Source organism: Triplophysa dalaica, chromosome 25 (assembly GCF_015846415.1).
Source record: "Triplophysa dalaica isolate WHDGS20190420 chromosome 25, ASM1584641v1, whole genome shotgun sequence".
Classification (NCBI taxonomy): Eukaryota; Metazoa; Chordata; class Actinopteri; order Cypriniformes; family Nemacheilidae; genus Triplophysa; species Triplophysa dalaica.
In genome coordinates, this window is record NC_079566.1 from 5,077,599 (window position 1) to 5,095,349 (window position 17,751).

The 17,751-nt window shown below is 38.4% G+C and overlaps 1 protein-coding gene across 1 annotated transcript; it reads left to right on the plus strand.

The window, feature by feature from the left end:
* Window positions 1-725: 725 nt before the first annotated feature.
* col9a2 (procollagen, type IX, alpha 2) lies at window positions 726-17,535 on the plus strand. The gene is made up of 32 exons (XM_056741200.1): window positions 726-917; window positions 1,722-1,796; window positions 2,621-2,656; window positions 2,787-2,849; window positions 3,414-3,467; window positions 3,784-3,819; window positions 4,213-4,236; window positions 4,927-4,980; window positions 5,256-5,309; window positions 5,614-5,664; window positions 6,346-6,402; window positions 6,550-6,603; window positions 8,618-8,671; window positions 9,411-9,464; window positions 9,714-9,767; window positions 9,847-9,900; window positions 10,012-10,065; window positions 10,150-10,203; window positions 10,411-10,464; window positions 10,902-10,946; window positions 11,037-11,090; window positions 11,172-11,225; window positions 11,312-11,365; window positions 11,667-11,738; window positions 12,950-12,985; window positions 13,116-13,160; window positions 13,249-13,281; window positions 13,907-14,053; window positions 14,750-14,804; window positions 16,367-16,555; window positions 16,651-16,728; window positions 16,844-17,535. The coding sequence occupies exons 1-32, from the start codon at window positions 846-848 to the stop codon at window positions 17,047-17,049; spliced, it is 2,076 nt and encodes a 691-aa protein (XP_056597178.1). The 5' UTR covers window positions 726-845; the 3' UTR covers window positions 17,050-17,535.
* Window positions 17,536-17,751: the final 216 nt, after the last annotated feature.

Here is a 17,751-nt window from a genome sequence, read left to right on the forward strand (position 1 = left end):
AACATCATATTTACTTGATTTAAAAGGCCCCAAATACTTTCTGCATCCGCTTATCCGTTAAAAGTCATTGCATGATAAATAAATACATTCAAATAAAAAATATGATTCACATGGTTTATGAAAGCCAGTGATGTCAATGTCCAGCATCAAATGAACAGATATTTTCCATGCAATACTGCACACCTGTACACCTGTATAGCCATCATTAAAGTAGACAAAACAACTCCTCTGGGTGAATATTTAACGTATGAGCGAAATATGAAGCCAAAACAAGAATTATTGGTAAAATGGTGGCACGTTGATACTGTATCTTAAGTCAACAAAGATAAATACATTAAAATAAAAAATATGATTCACATGGTTTATGAAAGGCTGTAAAAAATACAAGTCATTAAATCCTAAATATACTACACTAAGCAACCCATGGATGTCCAGTGTACATATGGTACATACTCATGCAGGAATTCAGACTGGGAGGGGGAGTGTGAGAACCATGCTGAGGTCCAGTAAGCTTTCTGGGATTCTGTTGGTTGACAAAACATGAATGGACAATCAGCGTTAAGCTCCGCCCCCTTTGCTGGTGATGGCTTCTCAGGCCTGTCCGGTCCTCATTGTGCTGGGTTCCCTGAGTTCTCAGGGGCTGGTGGTTGGGCTGGGTTACACCTCTTTCATTCCACCCCTCAGTTCCACCGTGTTATTCTTCCCTGTCCTGGGCAGCACGCGCACCCACGTTCGCTCACCTTTTCCCTGGATCCACCATCCTGGGCTGAGAAGCCAGGAAAGAGGGTGGCAAAGGAACTGCTTGGACTTTTGAATTTTGGGGAGCATAGAGCTGAATCTTCAGGATGGCTAGATACTTTATTATCCTTAGAAGCGTGGTCCTGTTGCAGGCGCTGTGCTTGGCCTTGGCTCAAGTGGTGAGTTTGGCTCCGGTTATCTGCTATTATAAGGCTCTTGACCATATCTAATACACTTGTTGGTTGGCATTGTGAACTTAGCATGAACTAAACTGTCAATATGGTAATAAAGTAATGTATTGAATACATTAAGTATATTATTATAGATTGTTTGTGCGGCTTGTTGACCAGGATCTGTTTATAGATGTTTCATTTTTTTATGTATATTTATTTTTCTTTTATAAAAACTCACCAAAGCGGTTGGGTGCTTTATAAATTATATTATATAAGGAATTTATTGGCATAGAATTTAGTCAGTTAAATCACTTTACTTTACAACATATAAAGTAGAAAGTGAAGATCACCCAAATAAACAGAGATTGAAAATAGAGAGAGACAACAAAGAGTCCATTGAACATGCACTGCTGAGATTCCTATTCAAATACAACACAGAACTTGAAACCACTCTCAGCAGAATAACACATACTTGTTACATCTGAAAAGACAACATTAAACCAAACTTCTGCACGCAACTCTTTTAATAGGAATACAGTGCAAGGAAACTATCTTTTTGGTGTTGTCATTGGGCCGTCACATAGTCTAATGTCTAATAAACTGACAAAATGTAATTGTTGTATGGGGGAGGGTCTGAGTAAATATAGCCAGTCAGTCTGTGTTTTCCAACACAGGATTTCCACATTCCACATTCACCCTTTAAATATTTTTCATTAAATGCCATGTACTGTAATGTGTAATGTGAAGCTGTAAGCAACCAATTACAGTGTACGGTTTATTCAATAAACGTTTTTGTGTATTTAATTTTAGACAGGTCCACCCGGGCCCCAGGGTCCCCCTGGTCCCTCTGGCCCTGCAGGAACTCCTGGAGCCGACGGCATTGATGTGAGTATTTGAGCCGCCAGACTGTACCACAGGTTGAGGTGGTATAAAGACGGCCATTGTGCACCTAGTTCCATGGGCCCCACTCTCACCTGCAATACCAAAATCTTGCCAACAGAGGGCGCATGAAATATAAATAGTCACACAAAAGGGTTCTGTTAGCAGGAGACTCCCTCCCATATTAAGAGAGAGTTGCTTGCTGATATTGTTGGTTATTTGAGACCGTTGAAGTTGGCATTCAATCACTGCGGGATTTAGTAAAAAAACATTAAGCAGAATATATAACAAGATTTAGAGCGTACAAAAACACATTTCCCTAAACCAGTTTCCAAGTTTGTGAGCAGAGGGAAAATTTGAATGTATATTGATTTTTACACACATTTCAATATATGACATTTCTTTATGGGCTCTTACATTATGAGGACAGAAGTTCGGTTCAGAGGAGGAGCTTGGTTATGGGTGTGGCCATATATTAATATTTTTCATTGTTTTGTATATTCAATTTATTTATTTATTGACCAAAAATAATAGCACAAGCTATCACCATTCATCATTGGTTGAGATTATGTCAACTGAGCTATCTTGATTTACAGTATGTCTACTAATGCATGTAACATATGAGGTGAGGCCTTTCCTGTAAGATCAGGATTATACTATATGGTTTATTTAACAACTGTCTAATTTTTACAATTACATTTTAAATATCGTAATCTTTCTTATCTATTTGAACAAACAAGTCAAAAACGTTTTGTGTTTTGTTCTTGCAAAATAAAGAATCATTCATTTGTCCCTTCACCTTCAGACTTGTTTTGTTTTACCATCTACAGGGTGAGAAGGGCCCTCATGGACCCCCTGGCCCACCTGTAAGTAGTGAGCACAGATGATAAATAATGTGAATTTTATATATTTGGACACACTAATTTATGGCACTACATCAAAGTCAAATCTGAAGAAAAAGAGTTCTCTAATAATCATTTGTGAACCACTTTACAGGGTCAAAAGGGAGAATCGGGTGAGCCTGGTCCTGATGGAGCTCCTGGGGAGGATGGTATTGATGTGAGTCCATCAGTAATCAATGTTATGGTGTAGATCAGCTATAAATCATATGGAAAACTGTAGTTTGTATGTTATCATATATGCACAAATGTAGACATACCAATGTATCATTCAACATCACGTCATGTTCACATATACCTGTGAAACACGCAGGGGCTTTACATTTATTTACACCTGCATTGTGAAAGAGTGAGCAATGGGGTGCAAGTCTCAGTGGGCATGACTTTCTCAGTCACATGATGAGAAGCAAACAGTCTTTATTGGATTTACTAGTTAATCCACTCTGGAATCCCAATCCCTGTTATTTCTTTTGAACCGGAAATGTCAACATTGGACAGTGCCATTGAATTGTTAGTCTCACGAATCTGAGGAAACCATGCTTGACTGTATCTGTTGTAGTTTGCAATAATGTTTGACAACAGAAAAATATAAACGATTACAAATATTCACATATAAATGTCCATCTGCTTGACTCTACAGATGTTACTAATGTCAACATGACCAAGTGAATCATTTCATAAGTTGTTACTGGATATTTTAAATTCTTTCCCATTATCTCTCCAGGGTTTGATCGGGGCTAAAGGTGAGAGGGGCCCGAGGGGTAATCCTGGACCAAAGGTGAAGAAATATTTACATTAAAAATGCATTTTCCTCTATAGAGGCGTAGAGAGCATTCAATGTTTAATTCATGAGGTTTGTCATTCGGCAGACCAGTACAAAATACTGCATTTTTTCTCCTTCACACACACACACAGAGAAAATAGAAAACAAATTGTTAGACTAATATTACATTTAAATCTATTCTACAATGATATTCCCAGTTTAAAAAATAAAAACAGTAAAACATAGAATCCCAGCTCTTGTTATTCTTGAAGTGTATAGGCTAATAGATAAGGCACAACTATTTCTGAATCATTTGTAATGCTTTTTACAGGGTAAACAAGGGTCAAGTGGACTGTCAGGACCTACTGTAAGTACAACTACATTATAAGTATTAATCAAACTATTAAGACCACTTGAAGTTATTTTAAAGAGTCACTAGGTGGAGCTGTAGAGCAAGGAAAAGCATCTTTCCATGACTTGCCTTTTATAACTGAAGAGTTTGATTCCAAAATGTTCTTTATTGTGTTAGCTAGCTGTGTATTTATTTATTATAGAAACCAACTGCATATTAATTGAAATGCACAATAAAAAGTGATTTTTGAAAAAAAAGTAAGTGAGCTCTTCAGTAACTTTAGATTTTCAGGATAATTCATTTAATTTATATATGTGTGTTATATATGTTATATATGTGCCATATCCCATTGAATGCTAATACTTAACTTAAGCTCTGTTGCTTATATTGTTTTCATTCTGTTTTCAGGGACTTGGACTGCCTGGACTTCCTGTAAGTAACCAAGGTCAACCAAATGTATTTCTGTGTTTAACAGGATATGCAAGAAGAAAATGTTGGGTGGACTGTAATTGGATTGGGAAAAGAAGGTGGTACATCTATAAGGATGGTTTAACTAGAGGGGGTTAAATAAATGGAATTTGGGATATCAGCAAAAAGGGCAGTCCCTCGCAATGAGCGATTTGATTTTGTTTAAGATCAAGAGGGTATATGTATTAAAGGGATAAACCACCCAAAAAAATGACAATTCTGTTATGAATTACTCGCCCTCAGGGAGTTCCAAATCTGCAATTTGTTCTGTTGAACAGAAAGAAAGATATTTAGAAAAAGGTTCTCTGAGATTTCTAGGGTAGTCAAAAATGGTAGTCAAAGGTGCTCCAGAATTGTTTGCTTTTCTAAATATTTCTAAATATCATATTATATGTTAAACATAACAGGAACATTTTTTTATCACTATGATAGTCAATGGTGCACCAGAAATCTCAGTTGCAACAGAACAAATACATTTTTGTTTTTTTTCAGTGAGAATTATCTGCAGTCAAATTGTTTAATTGCTTGTTTATTAGAAAAAAATTATAACTTTTGTAATCCAGATCTCTGTCTTAGCCCACAGAGGTTCCTTCTATTTAAAGTATGAAATGAATAAACAAGCATTTAATTTCACTGTTTATTTTCTCATTACAGGGAGCACCAGGCCCCATTGGACTTCCGGGACAAATTGGGCTTACTGGAACAAAAGTGGGTCACACTCCAATACATCTTCATAATAACACATACAGTATACTTTTACTGCGCATATGAGTTGTGAAAAAAAGAAACAATAATTGCCTTTGTTCAATGACACTGTTCACACTTAACTATTATTATAACTAACCCGAAGACTGTTGTTTTCTTGTACCTTAAGTGACTCTAATGGTAACAACGGAAACCATTACAAAATTTAACTTAATCTTGTGTAATTAATTGGATGACTGACCTGACATCTACTTTCTCTTCCATCTCTAATCACATAGGGTGTTATGGGAAGTCCCGGAGCCCCAGGATTACACGGACCTTCAGGCAAGCCTGTAAGTTATACAGTAATACTTCATTTTTTTTATTTTGAAATGCAATTCTTAACAGAGAATCTCAAAATTTAATTCTGCGAATAAAGTTGAAGGGCTAATAAATCATTGTCAGACTCGTAGAAACTGACATCTCACTGCTGTGTTTGTTGGCATGCGTTATATTTCATTTGAATTCATTTCTCAAAAGCACCCATTCGGGAACTTGTTTCTTTTTATTTCATAATAAATAAACACCTCAAACATTTTTCTTACCATCTGTCTCCATTGAGAGCCATTTTCTCAATTTGTCTCCATCTGTTTTTAGGGTCCACCAGGAAAGTTTTTGGGTTTGGAGGAAGGCAGTGCCGACTTCCAAGTACGGCGCTCTCCGCCATTCTACACTTTGCATGATCAATACATTTAATCCGACCCAATTCACACTGCATCACATGCACCATTTTCCCTTGATTTCCTCGACTGCCGCAATACCCTTCTACCAAATTGTTGTAATTTATACCCTAAAATGACTACCATTAACATTAATGCATTTTCCTCCTTGGCTTTCAGCGTATGTTTTGTCCTTTCAGAGTCTGACCTTATCTGTACTTAGTGTCCCTCTCCGTTCGCCCTGTTAGATCTTGCCCGCCCCTTATTGATCTCAGTGTTCATAGATTTTCTTAATGAGCTTCATTAAATGGGTGCCATCAAAGGCTTTTCCCCATTAACACCTCTCTGGATCATGCCTGCCAGGAGTCTGCTCGGCATTCAGAGGGTCACGTGGCAGTCTGGTTGACTGCTTTTCCTCCAGCACAGTGCCCAGCTGAAGCCCTTTAGTGCCTGGATCAATCCTTATCATCCATTTACTGTAATATGAGGCCTCTGGTCTGGGGTTGAGGAAAAAATCTGAACGCTTGCTGTAATTTTTTCTCTCAGCTTTGATGGCTTGAAGTAAATTGTTTTGAAAGTGATCGTCTATGCTCTGTTCTGTAAAAAAATGTTTTGAAAGTTGTGAGTTTGTATTTTCTTTCTAATCTTGTATAACTGATTTGCGTTCTAGTGTCCAACCAACTGTCCACCTGGACCGAAGGGTCCTCAGGGACTACAGGGGGTGAAGGTAAGAAATACATTTTGGAGTAATTTTACTGGGTATTATGTGCTTCCCCTCTAAAAGCTTAATAGAGATTATAAATATGGGCTTTGTCGGTTGATACACTTCAAAGAATAGAATTTAATGGCTGGTCATGCATTTCTTCTCTCACAGGGACATAAGGGTCGTGCCGGGGTATTGGGAGATCCAGGAAGGATTGGAAAAACGGTATGATGTTCTATTCAATAATTAAATAAATATTTTAAAGGTCCGATGTGTAATTTTTTGGAGAATCTATTTACCGAAAAGCAATATACATAATGATGGCTTCAGAAGTGTATAAAGACCTTACATAATGGAGTGCAACGTTTTTATTACCTTAGAATGAGTTATTTCTATCTTGACACCACAGGTCCCCTTTCATGGAATTCGGCATGTTGTTTCTACAGTAGCCCTAAACAGACAAACTGCTTTACAGAACTAGTTTCGTAACTACATTATCTCCTTCGGGAAAGAAGCGAAACCGCGACATCTTAATCATGTGTCTTAATCCTGTGTCGTGCTATGAAAGGGAGGGGGGAGCGGTGGAGTGAGCCGTTGGTTGCAGTTCACAACCTCAGCACTAGATGACGCTAAATTTCAAACACTGGACCTTTAAACCAAGATTTATTTTTTATCTAAAGGTATTTAATGAGTTACATTTAAGATTGATTAGTGGCAAGCCTTGCCTCACAAACATTATAACTTTACTAGTTATATGCAACTATAAAATCAATTTTATCCAGGGTTGCCAGATACGCATTACAAAACCAACCCTATCAAAAAATGCATAAAACCAGTCCAATGATCCCTTCCCAAATACCAAAACTAAAAAAAGTTTACTCCCGTTACTAAAATAGACATTTTACTGTCTCCAGAATGGATTTCACACAATTTTGCATTTGATATCAATGTATAGTAGTAATCATAAACACTGTTTCAATGAACAACTTAATCTTAACCTAAATGACATCAGAAGTCTGCACCGATACCCCCGTGGTAAGTGCGCTGATATATAGCTCCAGTGCGTTCAGGGCAACCCGAGCTCGTTTCCCATTTCAAAGGTCCTTTGCCCGTCCCACTCCCCATATCTCTACCCAACGCTTTCCTGTCTCTCTACCATCGTCTCCCATTTAAGGCAAAAGGCATCTAAAAAATATATAAAAAGACAATATATCTATCTTTAAACCACAGAATAAAAAACAACCATAGTCAAGAGTTTAAAAGTAGCCCAATCATCCAGAAAGCTGCATATCTGGCAACCCTGATTGTATTTTATTTCTAGGGGGTAGTTAAATACTTGTGGTGAGAAGCTTTTATACTTGCGTCTATAAAAAATTAAAACAAATTAAACAGCACTTACCACTTACGGGTTGTTCATTTCAATACATCTTTAAAGTAATATAATAGAAGTACATTTTTACTCCCTAAAGTTAGGGAGTAAGTTAGTGAAAAAAGATGCACCAAATATCTGCATCCAGAGCAACAGATAAAACACATACTGAATCGGTAGTAAAATAAACATGTTTTAAATTCCCCAGTATCTCTCTCAAACACACACTCATAGTCCACGAGCAGGGCAGGATTATGTGCTAATAAAGCCCCTCAAGGCATATAAATGGCACTAATCTGGGTGCGAGGCTGAGACGGAACACATTGACCCAGATGAAAGGAAATGGGGTCCGGCAGGTACCAGGCAGCTAGTGTGCTGTGAATTCATAGGATTTAATTAGCCCCACAAGGACATTAGGATGGACTACAGGGATGGAGCGGATTTGAGTGTAATGCAGAGCATGACTGCCCAAGTTTAAGTTTTACTTCTTTGGGAAGCATTGCATGACTTCAAGTTCTACTATCAAATTCAGGACAGCTCTTGAAAAACTGCAGAACCAAATTTGTCATGCATATTTAAAATAAGTGAAAGACGAAACAAAATCAGATGACATCTCAAAGGAGACAATCAACAGAATACAAGAGTAAGAAAGTGACCTAAAATGAAAGTTGTGAAATAAATTTGTGTAAATTTGACACAAAGTTAAAGTGTATTCAAGGTTCACATTTAATCAGTACGTGTTTTGACTTGGATTGAGTTTATGATGTTGATGAAGCCTTTGTGTCGAGCCAGTTGAGCTAGACTATTGTAATATTTTTTGTTACTGTAAATGTAAGGATGAGTGTCATTCTGTGTGTTCTGTATTCTTAGGGTTCAAAGGGGATTGTCGGAATCTCCGGTGAACAAGGAATTCCAGGCCCTCCAGTAATGTATTTATTTCTGTTTTGGTTTGTGTTTTGCTCCTAGCCAATACCCATTTATAAATGTTGTCTTTGTAATATCATGGCAAGTAATGTGCTTAATTTTGTGTTGATTTTCTAATGATAAGCCACATGCATCAAAATTTTACTCGTGATGAGAATATGCAATGCATGCAATTTCTACTTTAAGAAGTTGCGGTGTGCCATCATTTCTCTATCTGTGACTTTTTTCATTGTCAAGCACACTTTTTTTTCATTGAGCGATAGATGTGCATAGTTTTTAGATTTTGTGTGAAAGGTTTACCCCAAAAAAGAAAATTTTGTCGTGGACCTCAAGTTCCGATTGTGTATACATTTCTTTGTTCTGATGAACACAGTGAAAGATATATGGAAGAATGCTTGTATCTTAACAGTTCTTGGCCACCCTTGACTACCATATAGGAAATTTGCTGTATACACTTCTTTGTTTTGTTAAAAAAAAGAAAAAAGGAAGATATTTTGAAGAATGTCAGAACTGTTCTTGGGCACTTTTACAACCTTTGCAATTCTTCCTACTATGGTAGTCAATGGTGCCCAAGAACTGTTTGGTTACAAGCATGCTTAAGGCGGATTAAATTGAATACCGGATTTTCATTTTTAGGAGAATTTAACAGTCCCTTTAAGAACTGTTATGTGTACAGTAAATGTTATGAACTGTCTAAGACCTCTAAGTAAAAAACCTGTGTTGACCGCAATCTTTCTAGGGTCCCCAAGGTTTGAGAGGATATCCAGGAATGGTGGGACCCAAAGGCGAGATGGCAAGTTACTCTTCGTCTTCAGTCTTTATAATGATAGTTTTACTGTAGCTATTCTGCAGAATTGTATGCATACGATGATCTGTACGCATACATTCTGTTGCATTCTGACAAGGCGCTTCACAAACACTACACAATTTCATTCAATGTCTCAATGTGTCAAAGTCTAGTGTGCCAAATCTATACAGAATTGGTTGTTATAATTGTGTTCTTGATTCTTACAAGTAATTTACAGTACTTGCTCTGTCACAGGGACCCCGTGGCTATAAAGGCATTGCTGGACTAATCGGCATCCCTGGAGGCCCTGTAAGTCTTTGTATTTGCTATTTATTGTGATCATAACTGACTTAGAAGACTACATAGTTAAGCTTGTTATGCAATTCAGGGTGAGGAGGGACCCCAAGGACCACCTGGAGAGTCAGGACAAAAAGGTGACATTGTAAGTGTCAACATTCTGTTATGTTCTTCATCCAGTCATTTATCTGCCCATTTATCAATTATCTTCTATTATCCATCAGTCCTTTAAGGAATAATTGTTGTTTCCTCGTAGGGAGAACGTGGCATACGTGGACCTCAGGGAGTGGTCGGAAAGAAGGGACAGAATGTAAGTCAAACTTCAAAAAGATCTTTTCTACGGTAAATGTCTTGAACATACTTTTTTAATCTTTTGATTATCATTCACTGTCAGGGTCTTCCTGGAATTGATGGAAAAGATGGTACACCTGGCATCCCAGGAATGAAGGTATGAACGGTTCATTTTTCAGTCCATCAAAGTGAAAGCTCTTGAATCAGTTTGCAGCAGCCGTCATTGTTCAAGCAGACGCGTGTGACATGTAAAGGATAATGTTTGGATACGATTTGACTGACAAATCACAACTGAGTATTCTAGACAGCTGTATATCAATATAATTGATTCATAAATACCGCATTCTTGTATGTTTGTCGATAGGGGGCTGCAGGACAAAATGGCAGACTTGGAGCACCTGGTAACCAGGGAGATCCTGTAAGTGCAATTCCATAATTTTTTCCCATATTCATATAATTGTTATAAGATGTGTAAGAAATACACAATGCTCCACGGCCAAACCGTTCTGTTCCCTTTGTTAAACAAAGAAGCGCTAGTGTATTTCTGGGTATATCCTCAGCGTGACACTCTTTCCCTCGCTCTCTTGGAGCTTAAACCACCATGAAATTGTTCCTGCTAACAATTCATCATCATCAAATCTGACTGGTGACTGGGTTAATGGAGCATATTGGTTGTGGTACAAAACATCATAACGTACCTGCGCTAGGCATAATACAGAAGCCCAGCCTCACAGGATGAGTTATTGCAGCCTTGTTCTGATATCAGCACAGACCGAGAGAAAGACACAGAGACCCTCACAGAGGTCTTCAGGGGTCACTTCATTTAATCTTCATGCTGTTTTTCCCATTTTGTAGGGTTTACCTGGTAGCCCTGGAACCAAGGGTGAAAGGGGAGTCAAGGTGAGATCATGTGCAGTGTTTGATGTGTTTGTTTGGATACTTAAGGATCTGGGCACTGACTTATTCTTAACATTTACATTTTGTGCGTAGGGTGAGACAGCACCCAGAGGATTGATGGGAATGCAAGGAATTCCTGGACCTCAGGTACGTCAGATCATTCGACACAAACAAACATCTCCTTTGGTTTTCTTAGCATCTCATGTTCTGCTTATATGAATCTTTCAGGGTGAACCCGGTCCTCCAGGTGAAGCTGGCATGGAGGGAGTTCCAGGGCCAAAGGTGAGACCTTGCCAGCCTTATTGACAAATGATTTCTTTTTAAATGGGAGAAAATGCTCTTCTCACCTTCTCTTCTACGTCTCATAGGGTGACCGGGGTGAACGAGGACCAGTTGGGCCTTCTGGGATCATTGGTTTAACTGTAAGTTTCATTATTTTTCAGATAAAATACTGATTTCAGCTTGATAGTCAAATTAATTTGAGGTATTTTATAAACATTGGAATTTAAAGGTCTGAAGCCATATTGATTATTTTTTAGATTTTAACTATTGTGAATGATATTTTGGTTTAAAGATGTAAACGTGTTTGATACAAAGAAAAAAGATTCTGAAACATTTTGACATTTACCACATCAATAAGTGCAGATGTAAAGTAAATAAACTCATGTCATGCAATCTTAAATTATCTAAAAATCTTTCACTCACCTGTTTTTCTTTTAACAGGGAAGTAAGGGAGAGAGAGGACCCATGGGCGTCCCAGGGGCTCAGGGTCTAACTGGAACCAAGGGTGACAAGGTATGGGTTGTGACCAAACAAATGGAAATGGGCAATTCCAGCATAACGGATGTGAGATTTTCAGTCATAAATTGAAATTGAAATTAGCAAAAAAGTATTCATCACCAACATACATTATATATATATATATATATATATATTTTTTTTTTTAAATATTTTACTAAACCTTTGTTTATAGAGTATATCAGTTTATGCACAAGCTTTCTATTTTAAAAGAAAGAAAGATGTTTTTGAGAGACGACATACCTTTTTAGTTTTTCTGCAAACAAAAATGTGCAAACCACAAATAATAATACCCCAAAAAATGGAGATCGGAAGGCTCTTTATAAACCACATTTTTTTTATTTATTTTAATATTCATGTGCCCATTTAAGATGAATAATATGAACCGTTATGGATGTGACAGTTCACGTACCTGACCATGAAAAGGTATGCTTTAAAAACACAAGTTTCAACTTCATAAAGGTATTTACATTTGTGGATTGAATTCAATTTATTGTCATTACAGATATACAAGTACAGTTTAACGAAATGGATTATATTTAGTCATTTAGCAGACACTTTTATCCAAAGCGACTAACAAGTTGGGTAAACAATGGAAACAATTGGGTCAAACATTAGGACAATAAAGAGCATAAAAACACCTCTCACAAAGCCTACTACAGTGTAAAGAGACAAGTTTAGTTTATCTAAGCGTGCATATATATATTTTTAAATAACCAAATATTGAAACCTGTCCTATCAGTAAAGAAGAAACCTTTGGAAAAACGTGTTTTTTCATCTTAAGGTTCACATTAGGAATGAATTGCCCACATGCAAGCTCGTTTAAAGCAAGACAGCATCCATATGTTTAATCTGGTGCAGTTCTGATGCATGACCACATAGTGGCACTCTTCCCTCATGATTCCTCTCACTGCAACGTCTTTGCAGTAGAGGACATCCCCTTAACTGTAATTCATATCCATGTTCCAAAATAATATCCCTCAATCTAATGTGAAACGTCCTCTTATGGACACTTTAATGTTTGTTGTCCTTTAATCTACAATATCCTTGCCGTTTAATACATGGAATATTGGCGGTAAAAGCCAGTTGATTTAGTGTGCTTTGAGAGTAAAAGGTAAAGTAAGATATTACCTATAATAAATTCCTTGTGCCTCGCCCATTAAGGCTGACACTGAAACCGTCTGATGTGCAACTGCATTTTCTTATAGGGATTCCAAGGCAAAGTTGGGGAGAAGGGCGACATCGTGAGTAGACCCTCCGAGAAATGACACACACATATTTATGGAGTGAAATGGAAACAGTATATCATAGTGCGCATCATAAAAAATAACTGCTACGGATGACACTGATGGATTTTACCTGTGTCTTTGATAGGGTGATCCTGGTGTAGAGGGTCTGGCTGGAGAAAAGGGAGAGAAGGTAAATAAAGACCGCAGTCTGGAGACTTTGAATAGATTTCACAGCTTCCAAATAACCGCTGTTAAAATTGTTTCTATTCATCCAACAGGGACAATCTGGTGAGCCTGGTCCTAAAGGTCAGGTAAGGACAACACAAGAGAATACAAACAATTTAAAGTGAATACACAGTGGTTGAAGGTGGTTTTGTGTGTAATGGTGTGGGAAAAGACAAACATGTTTACTTTTCATCCTAATGTAATGCGCAGAGCTATAAGACAGGTGTTCTTACAAGGACAATTGTTTGTTTCTTTTTTATAGTACCTGTTTGAACCGTTGAAACCGAAAGCTTCTGAGGATGTTAAAATGATTTTGGTCTTGAGATAGATTGTATTTGTCTAGGTGGGAAATTGAATGAAAAGTTTGAGGACCCCTGTCCTAGAACCCACTTATAACACCTACGCATCCACCCAGCAGCACCCCAGAACATTCATGATGCCTTAGAGTCCTATGACCAACAGCTTAGCCAACATAGGAAAAGTTACAAAACTTCCATGATTTATTTTGTGTTATCACACACATTTTCTTCAGTAATTTTTTTTTGTTCCATTTGGTGGTGCTGGTAACACAGAAATTCCACATTTAATCTTTATTACATTGCGTTATATACAGTATTTACCCTACACCCACACACACTATCCTGTAAGTTAATTGATTTAACAGTGAATATTAATTATGAATTTGTTTAATTCTCTTCATCCCAATCACAGCAAGGTGTAACTGGTGATCCAGGGCACAACGGCTTCGCCGGAGATCCCGGAAAACCAGGAGACCAGGGTCCGGCAGGCTTACCTGGTCCACGTGGCCTTGCAGGAGAGAGAGGCGTTCCAGGCATGCCAGGAATACTAGGACCAACCGTGAGTGTCCAACACAATCATCTTTAGCTCTTCTCTACCACCTGAATGAAAGTAGACCCAGTTAAAGATACGATTCAGCCAAAAATGAAAATGCAGTCATCATTTACTCATCCTCTCGTCATTTCAAACCTGTATGACTTTCTTTCTTCTGTTGAACACAAAAGAAGATATTTTGAAGAATGTTGGTGACGAAACAACGGCGGTACTCATTCCCTTCTATTGTACGGATGCAAAACCAATGCAGGTGTACCGTCGTTGTTCGTCTACCATTCTTCAAACTACTTTTGTGTTCTGCAGAAGAAAGAAAGTCGTGCAGGTTTGAAATGACAAGTGGGTGAGTAAATGATGACAACATTTGAACTTTTCAACGACAGTCAGACAAAGAGTCACTGTTTATTACCTAACAAACAATAGTCTCTGAGCGAAAAGATTCATCCTGACATCAAACTAGAATAATTCTGGTAACAAGGGGGAAGCATTTCATTCCTTCACCCAACAAAGCTGAAGTGTTGCAGCAGTCAAGACGGGTTGCAGTGCAATGCAGTACTCAGCACAATATACAACACTTGCAGAATATAATGAGAACTCCCAGGGATGAGGCAGATAGACCCCGACACATTCTTTTTCATTCCTTTAATTATGTGTTTCACATTCCTCATTGCTATGCCTCTCCGTTCCTTTGATTTCATTTTCCAGGGTCGCGACGCTTCGGATCAGCACATCATCGACGTGGTCCTGAAGATGCTTCAAGGTGAGTAACAATCATTGTCCTTTGCATGAAAACAGAATAATACAGACAGCGAGCATCCAAACGGACTGTTATCGGCGTGTCTGAGAGAGGGCAGATCTAATCTATAGAGCTAAATCCAAACAGCCTAGAAATGTATTAATGTGAAACTCATCGCTCCTCAGGGACACCTTCTCCGCCAAACTGTGTAGTCAGCACCTATTTATCTGCAGCTCAAAATTGACTTCTTCCACACAGTTCTTGTCTGTCTGCTCTCTGGTCTTTCGTTTTGCTAAAGATGACCTGACGTGACCCGCGATAACCTTTCTCCGCTCACGCTATTTCACAGTGTAATCCCTCAGTCTGCTAGTGCACAATTGTTTATACATTCTCACACACAGAGATTTATTTTATTCTCAGTTGGAAGCGGGATTAGATGTGGACCGCTGTGACATCTTGAGAAGCGGTCAGCAGATGATTTGTTGATGGTGTTGTCCAGCCCTGTGCTGTTATCTTAATGATATTTACTCATCCGATGAGACGCTTGTACTGCAAACTTAAGTTGTGAATCGTTCACTGGAAATTATTTCATGGCCACTGTAGAACTGATATTTACACAGTGCTACTGTTTTTAAATATGTTTGACCTTCCTGCTAAATGGCCATTATAAAACGCTCAGTTCTGGTCCTTGATTCCAATTGGCTGATACACCGTTTTATAACAGCTGACTGGATTACATAGCCTAAATATCATTTTATTTACTTAATTTTTGAAAGCTTGCTACGTATATGGAATAAACGTTTTACAAAAGCAATAGATCGAGCAATAGAATCAGATAAGCTTTATTGCTAAGCGTGCTTGCACACACAAGGAATTACCTTTGTGTTGAATGTCTATACTAGAAGCTTCCAACACCAATGATAATACAAGTATAATAAGATTTACAGTCTGAAAGATTCTAAAATATACAAACATAAAATAAAAGGCTATTGTACATAACATGGGGGATAATAACATAAGAGACATTGTAAAGGGTAGTATATAGTTGAATATACATATTAACAGTATGTACACTTGTGCGAATGGATAAAGCTGTAAGTACAGGTAGTGTTATATACATGTAGAAGAATGTTGGTATCCAAACAATATTATCCCCCATTGACATCCATTGTATGGACACAAAACCGAGACATTTCTCAAAGTATCTTCTTTTGTATTCCACAGAACAGAGTCATTTAAAGGTTTGAAAGACATGATGTTAAATAAGTGATTTTGGGGCGCTAAAATAACCTTTTAGCTACACTTTAAAGACTCAATGGCAAAGTTGTGGATACTAGCAAAGACTATACAAGACAGTGCGGTTGTATTACTGTGAATGGGAAAGAGTGAAATGCTCAATATGGCCACTCTTCAGAAGGAAGTCCCAACTTCCAGTATAAAAGATCCAATCATCAAAGCATAAGATCACAGGAAAATGGATATTTGCATTTAAAGACTATACTGTATATATATATATATATATATATATATATTCATAATCAAATTTAGCAAATACACATTTTACAAACAACATCATTTTCTAATAGAGAGGTTAGCTGCAGTAGCAGTGAGTGCAAAGAGAGCCGTGCTGGGCGGAGCGGGTGTGATGGGACCTCCAGGTCCTCCAGGACCACCAGGACCCCCTGGACCTCAGGGTCCTCATGGACTAACTGGTGCCCGTGGCATCCCTGGCACGATCGGTTCCGCAGGACAGATTGGCAACCACGGCCTTAAAGGTGGACCAGCATGTCTTCCAAATATAGTTGCTTTTGAGAAAATGCTAATAGACACCCAAACATCTTCATATATCTGGCCATGATATTATTTATAGGAAAGAGAGGTGCTAAGGGGGAGAGAGGAGATCCTGGTCGACCACACCCTGGCCCACCGGGACAACCTGGATTGCCAGGCAAGTTTAAGACTATTCAATCCCCTAAAAAAAAACCACATGCACTGTAAAAGAGACATATAGCTTTAGACCTAAACCTTTGAATATGACTTGATCTTGTCTTGGTCTCTCACAGGTCCTCCAGGTCTTGATGGTGTGGCACGGGACGGTAGGCCCGGTGAGAGAGGACCACAGGGTGTAGGGGGTGACGCAGGTCGTCCTGGAAAGGCCGGTTCTCCTGGTCTTCCTGGATTCTGTGAAGCAGCTGCATGTCTGGCGGCCTCCGTCTATACTTCTCCAAGACTCCAAGAGGCAGGAAGAGTGAAGGGCCCATCCACTTAAATCAAGCCCTCTACTGGGCCATGAGAACATCGGAGAAAGAGAGAACCATGACGAAAGGGGGAGAAATAGTGGGAGGCATGGAAAGAGGAGAACTTCTCTTCATTGGACACCATTGTGAGGGGGGAGGGAACAGTTGTTGCCTGGCATTGGGGATGTTTATGTGTAGGTTTTTGTGTGATTTCTACCGGAGGCAATGTTGGTCGCTGCTGCTCTGTCCCCACCACACACTATAGATGTGAGAACACTGCCGATGACATCACAGGTGACATCATCATGATCATCATCATCATCACGTGCCCTGGACTAGAAGAACTGTGAGAATGCTATTCAACCAAAGGTGCTGTTTTTATGATCCAAATTAAAAAACAAGAATGACACCAAGATTTTTAAGTGCCAAGCCATTCCCTTATAACTAAAACAATAAAAAAATGATTTAAAGCTAGTCTACAGATTTCATTAATAAAGTTACATTGTGAACTTCAGAGATCAGCTTCTAAGACTCGAGTTACCTCATGTGTACATTATGACCCTGTTTGTATTGTATCTGTATGTGCCATAAACAAATGCCTTTGATCTTTTATTCTAGGCGAGATGGCGGTATGTTCTTATTGACTTTGTTCTTGATTCCATGCTGTAAATCTTTGTAAATGTGTATTAATTTTGTAAGAACAGGGTGGGGTTTAGAATTTAAAACGGAGGTCC

What these genes read in the sequence shown, in the direction of transcription:
- col9a2 (XM_056741200.1), top strand. Translation starts at nt 846, where the DNA reads ATGGCTAGATACTTTATTATCCTTAGAAGCGTGGTCCTGTTGCAGGCG. An exon ending in ACGGACCTTCAGGCAAGCCT is followed by an intron (nt 5,310 to 5,613) that starts GTAAGTTATACA and finishes ATCTGTTTTTAG; the next exon opens with GGTCCACCAGGAAAGTTTTT. An exon ending in AAGGCAGTGCCGACTTCCAA is followed by an intron (nt 5,665 to 6,345) that starts GTACGGCGCTCT and finishes TTTGCGTTCTAG; the next exon opens with TGTCCAACCAACTGTCCACC.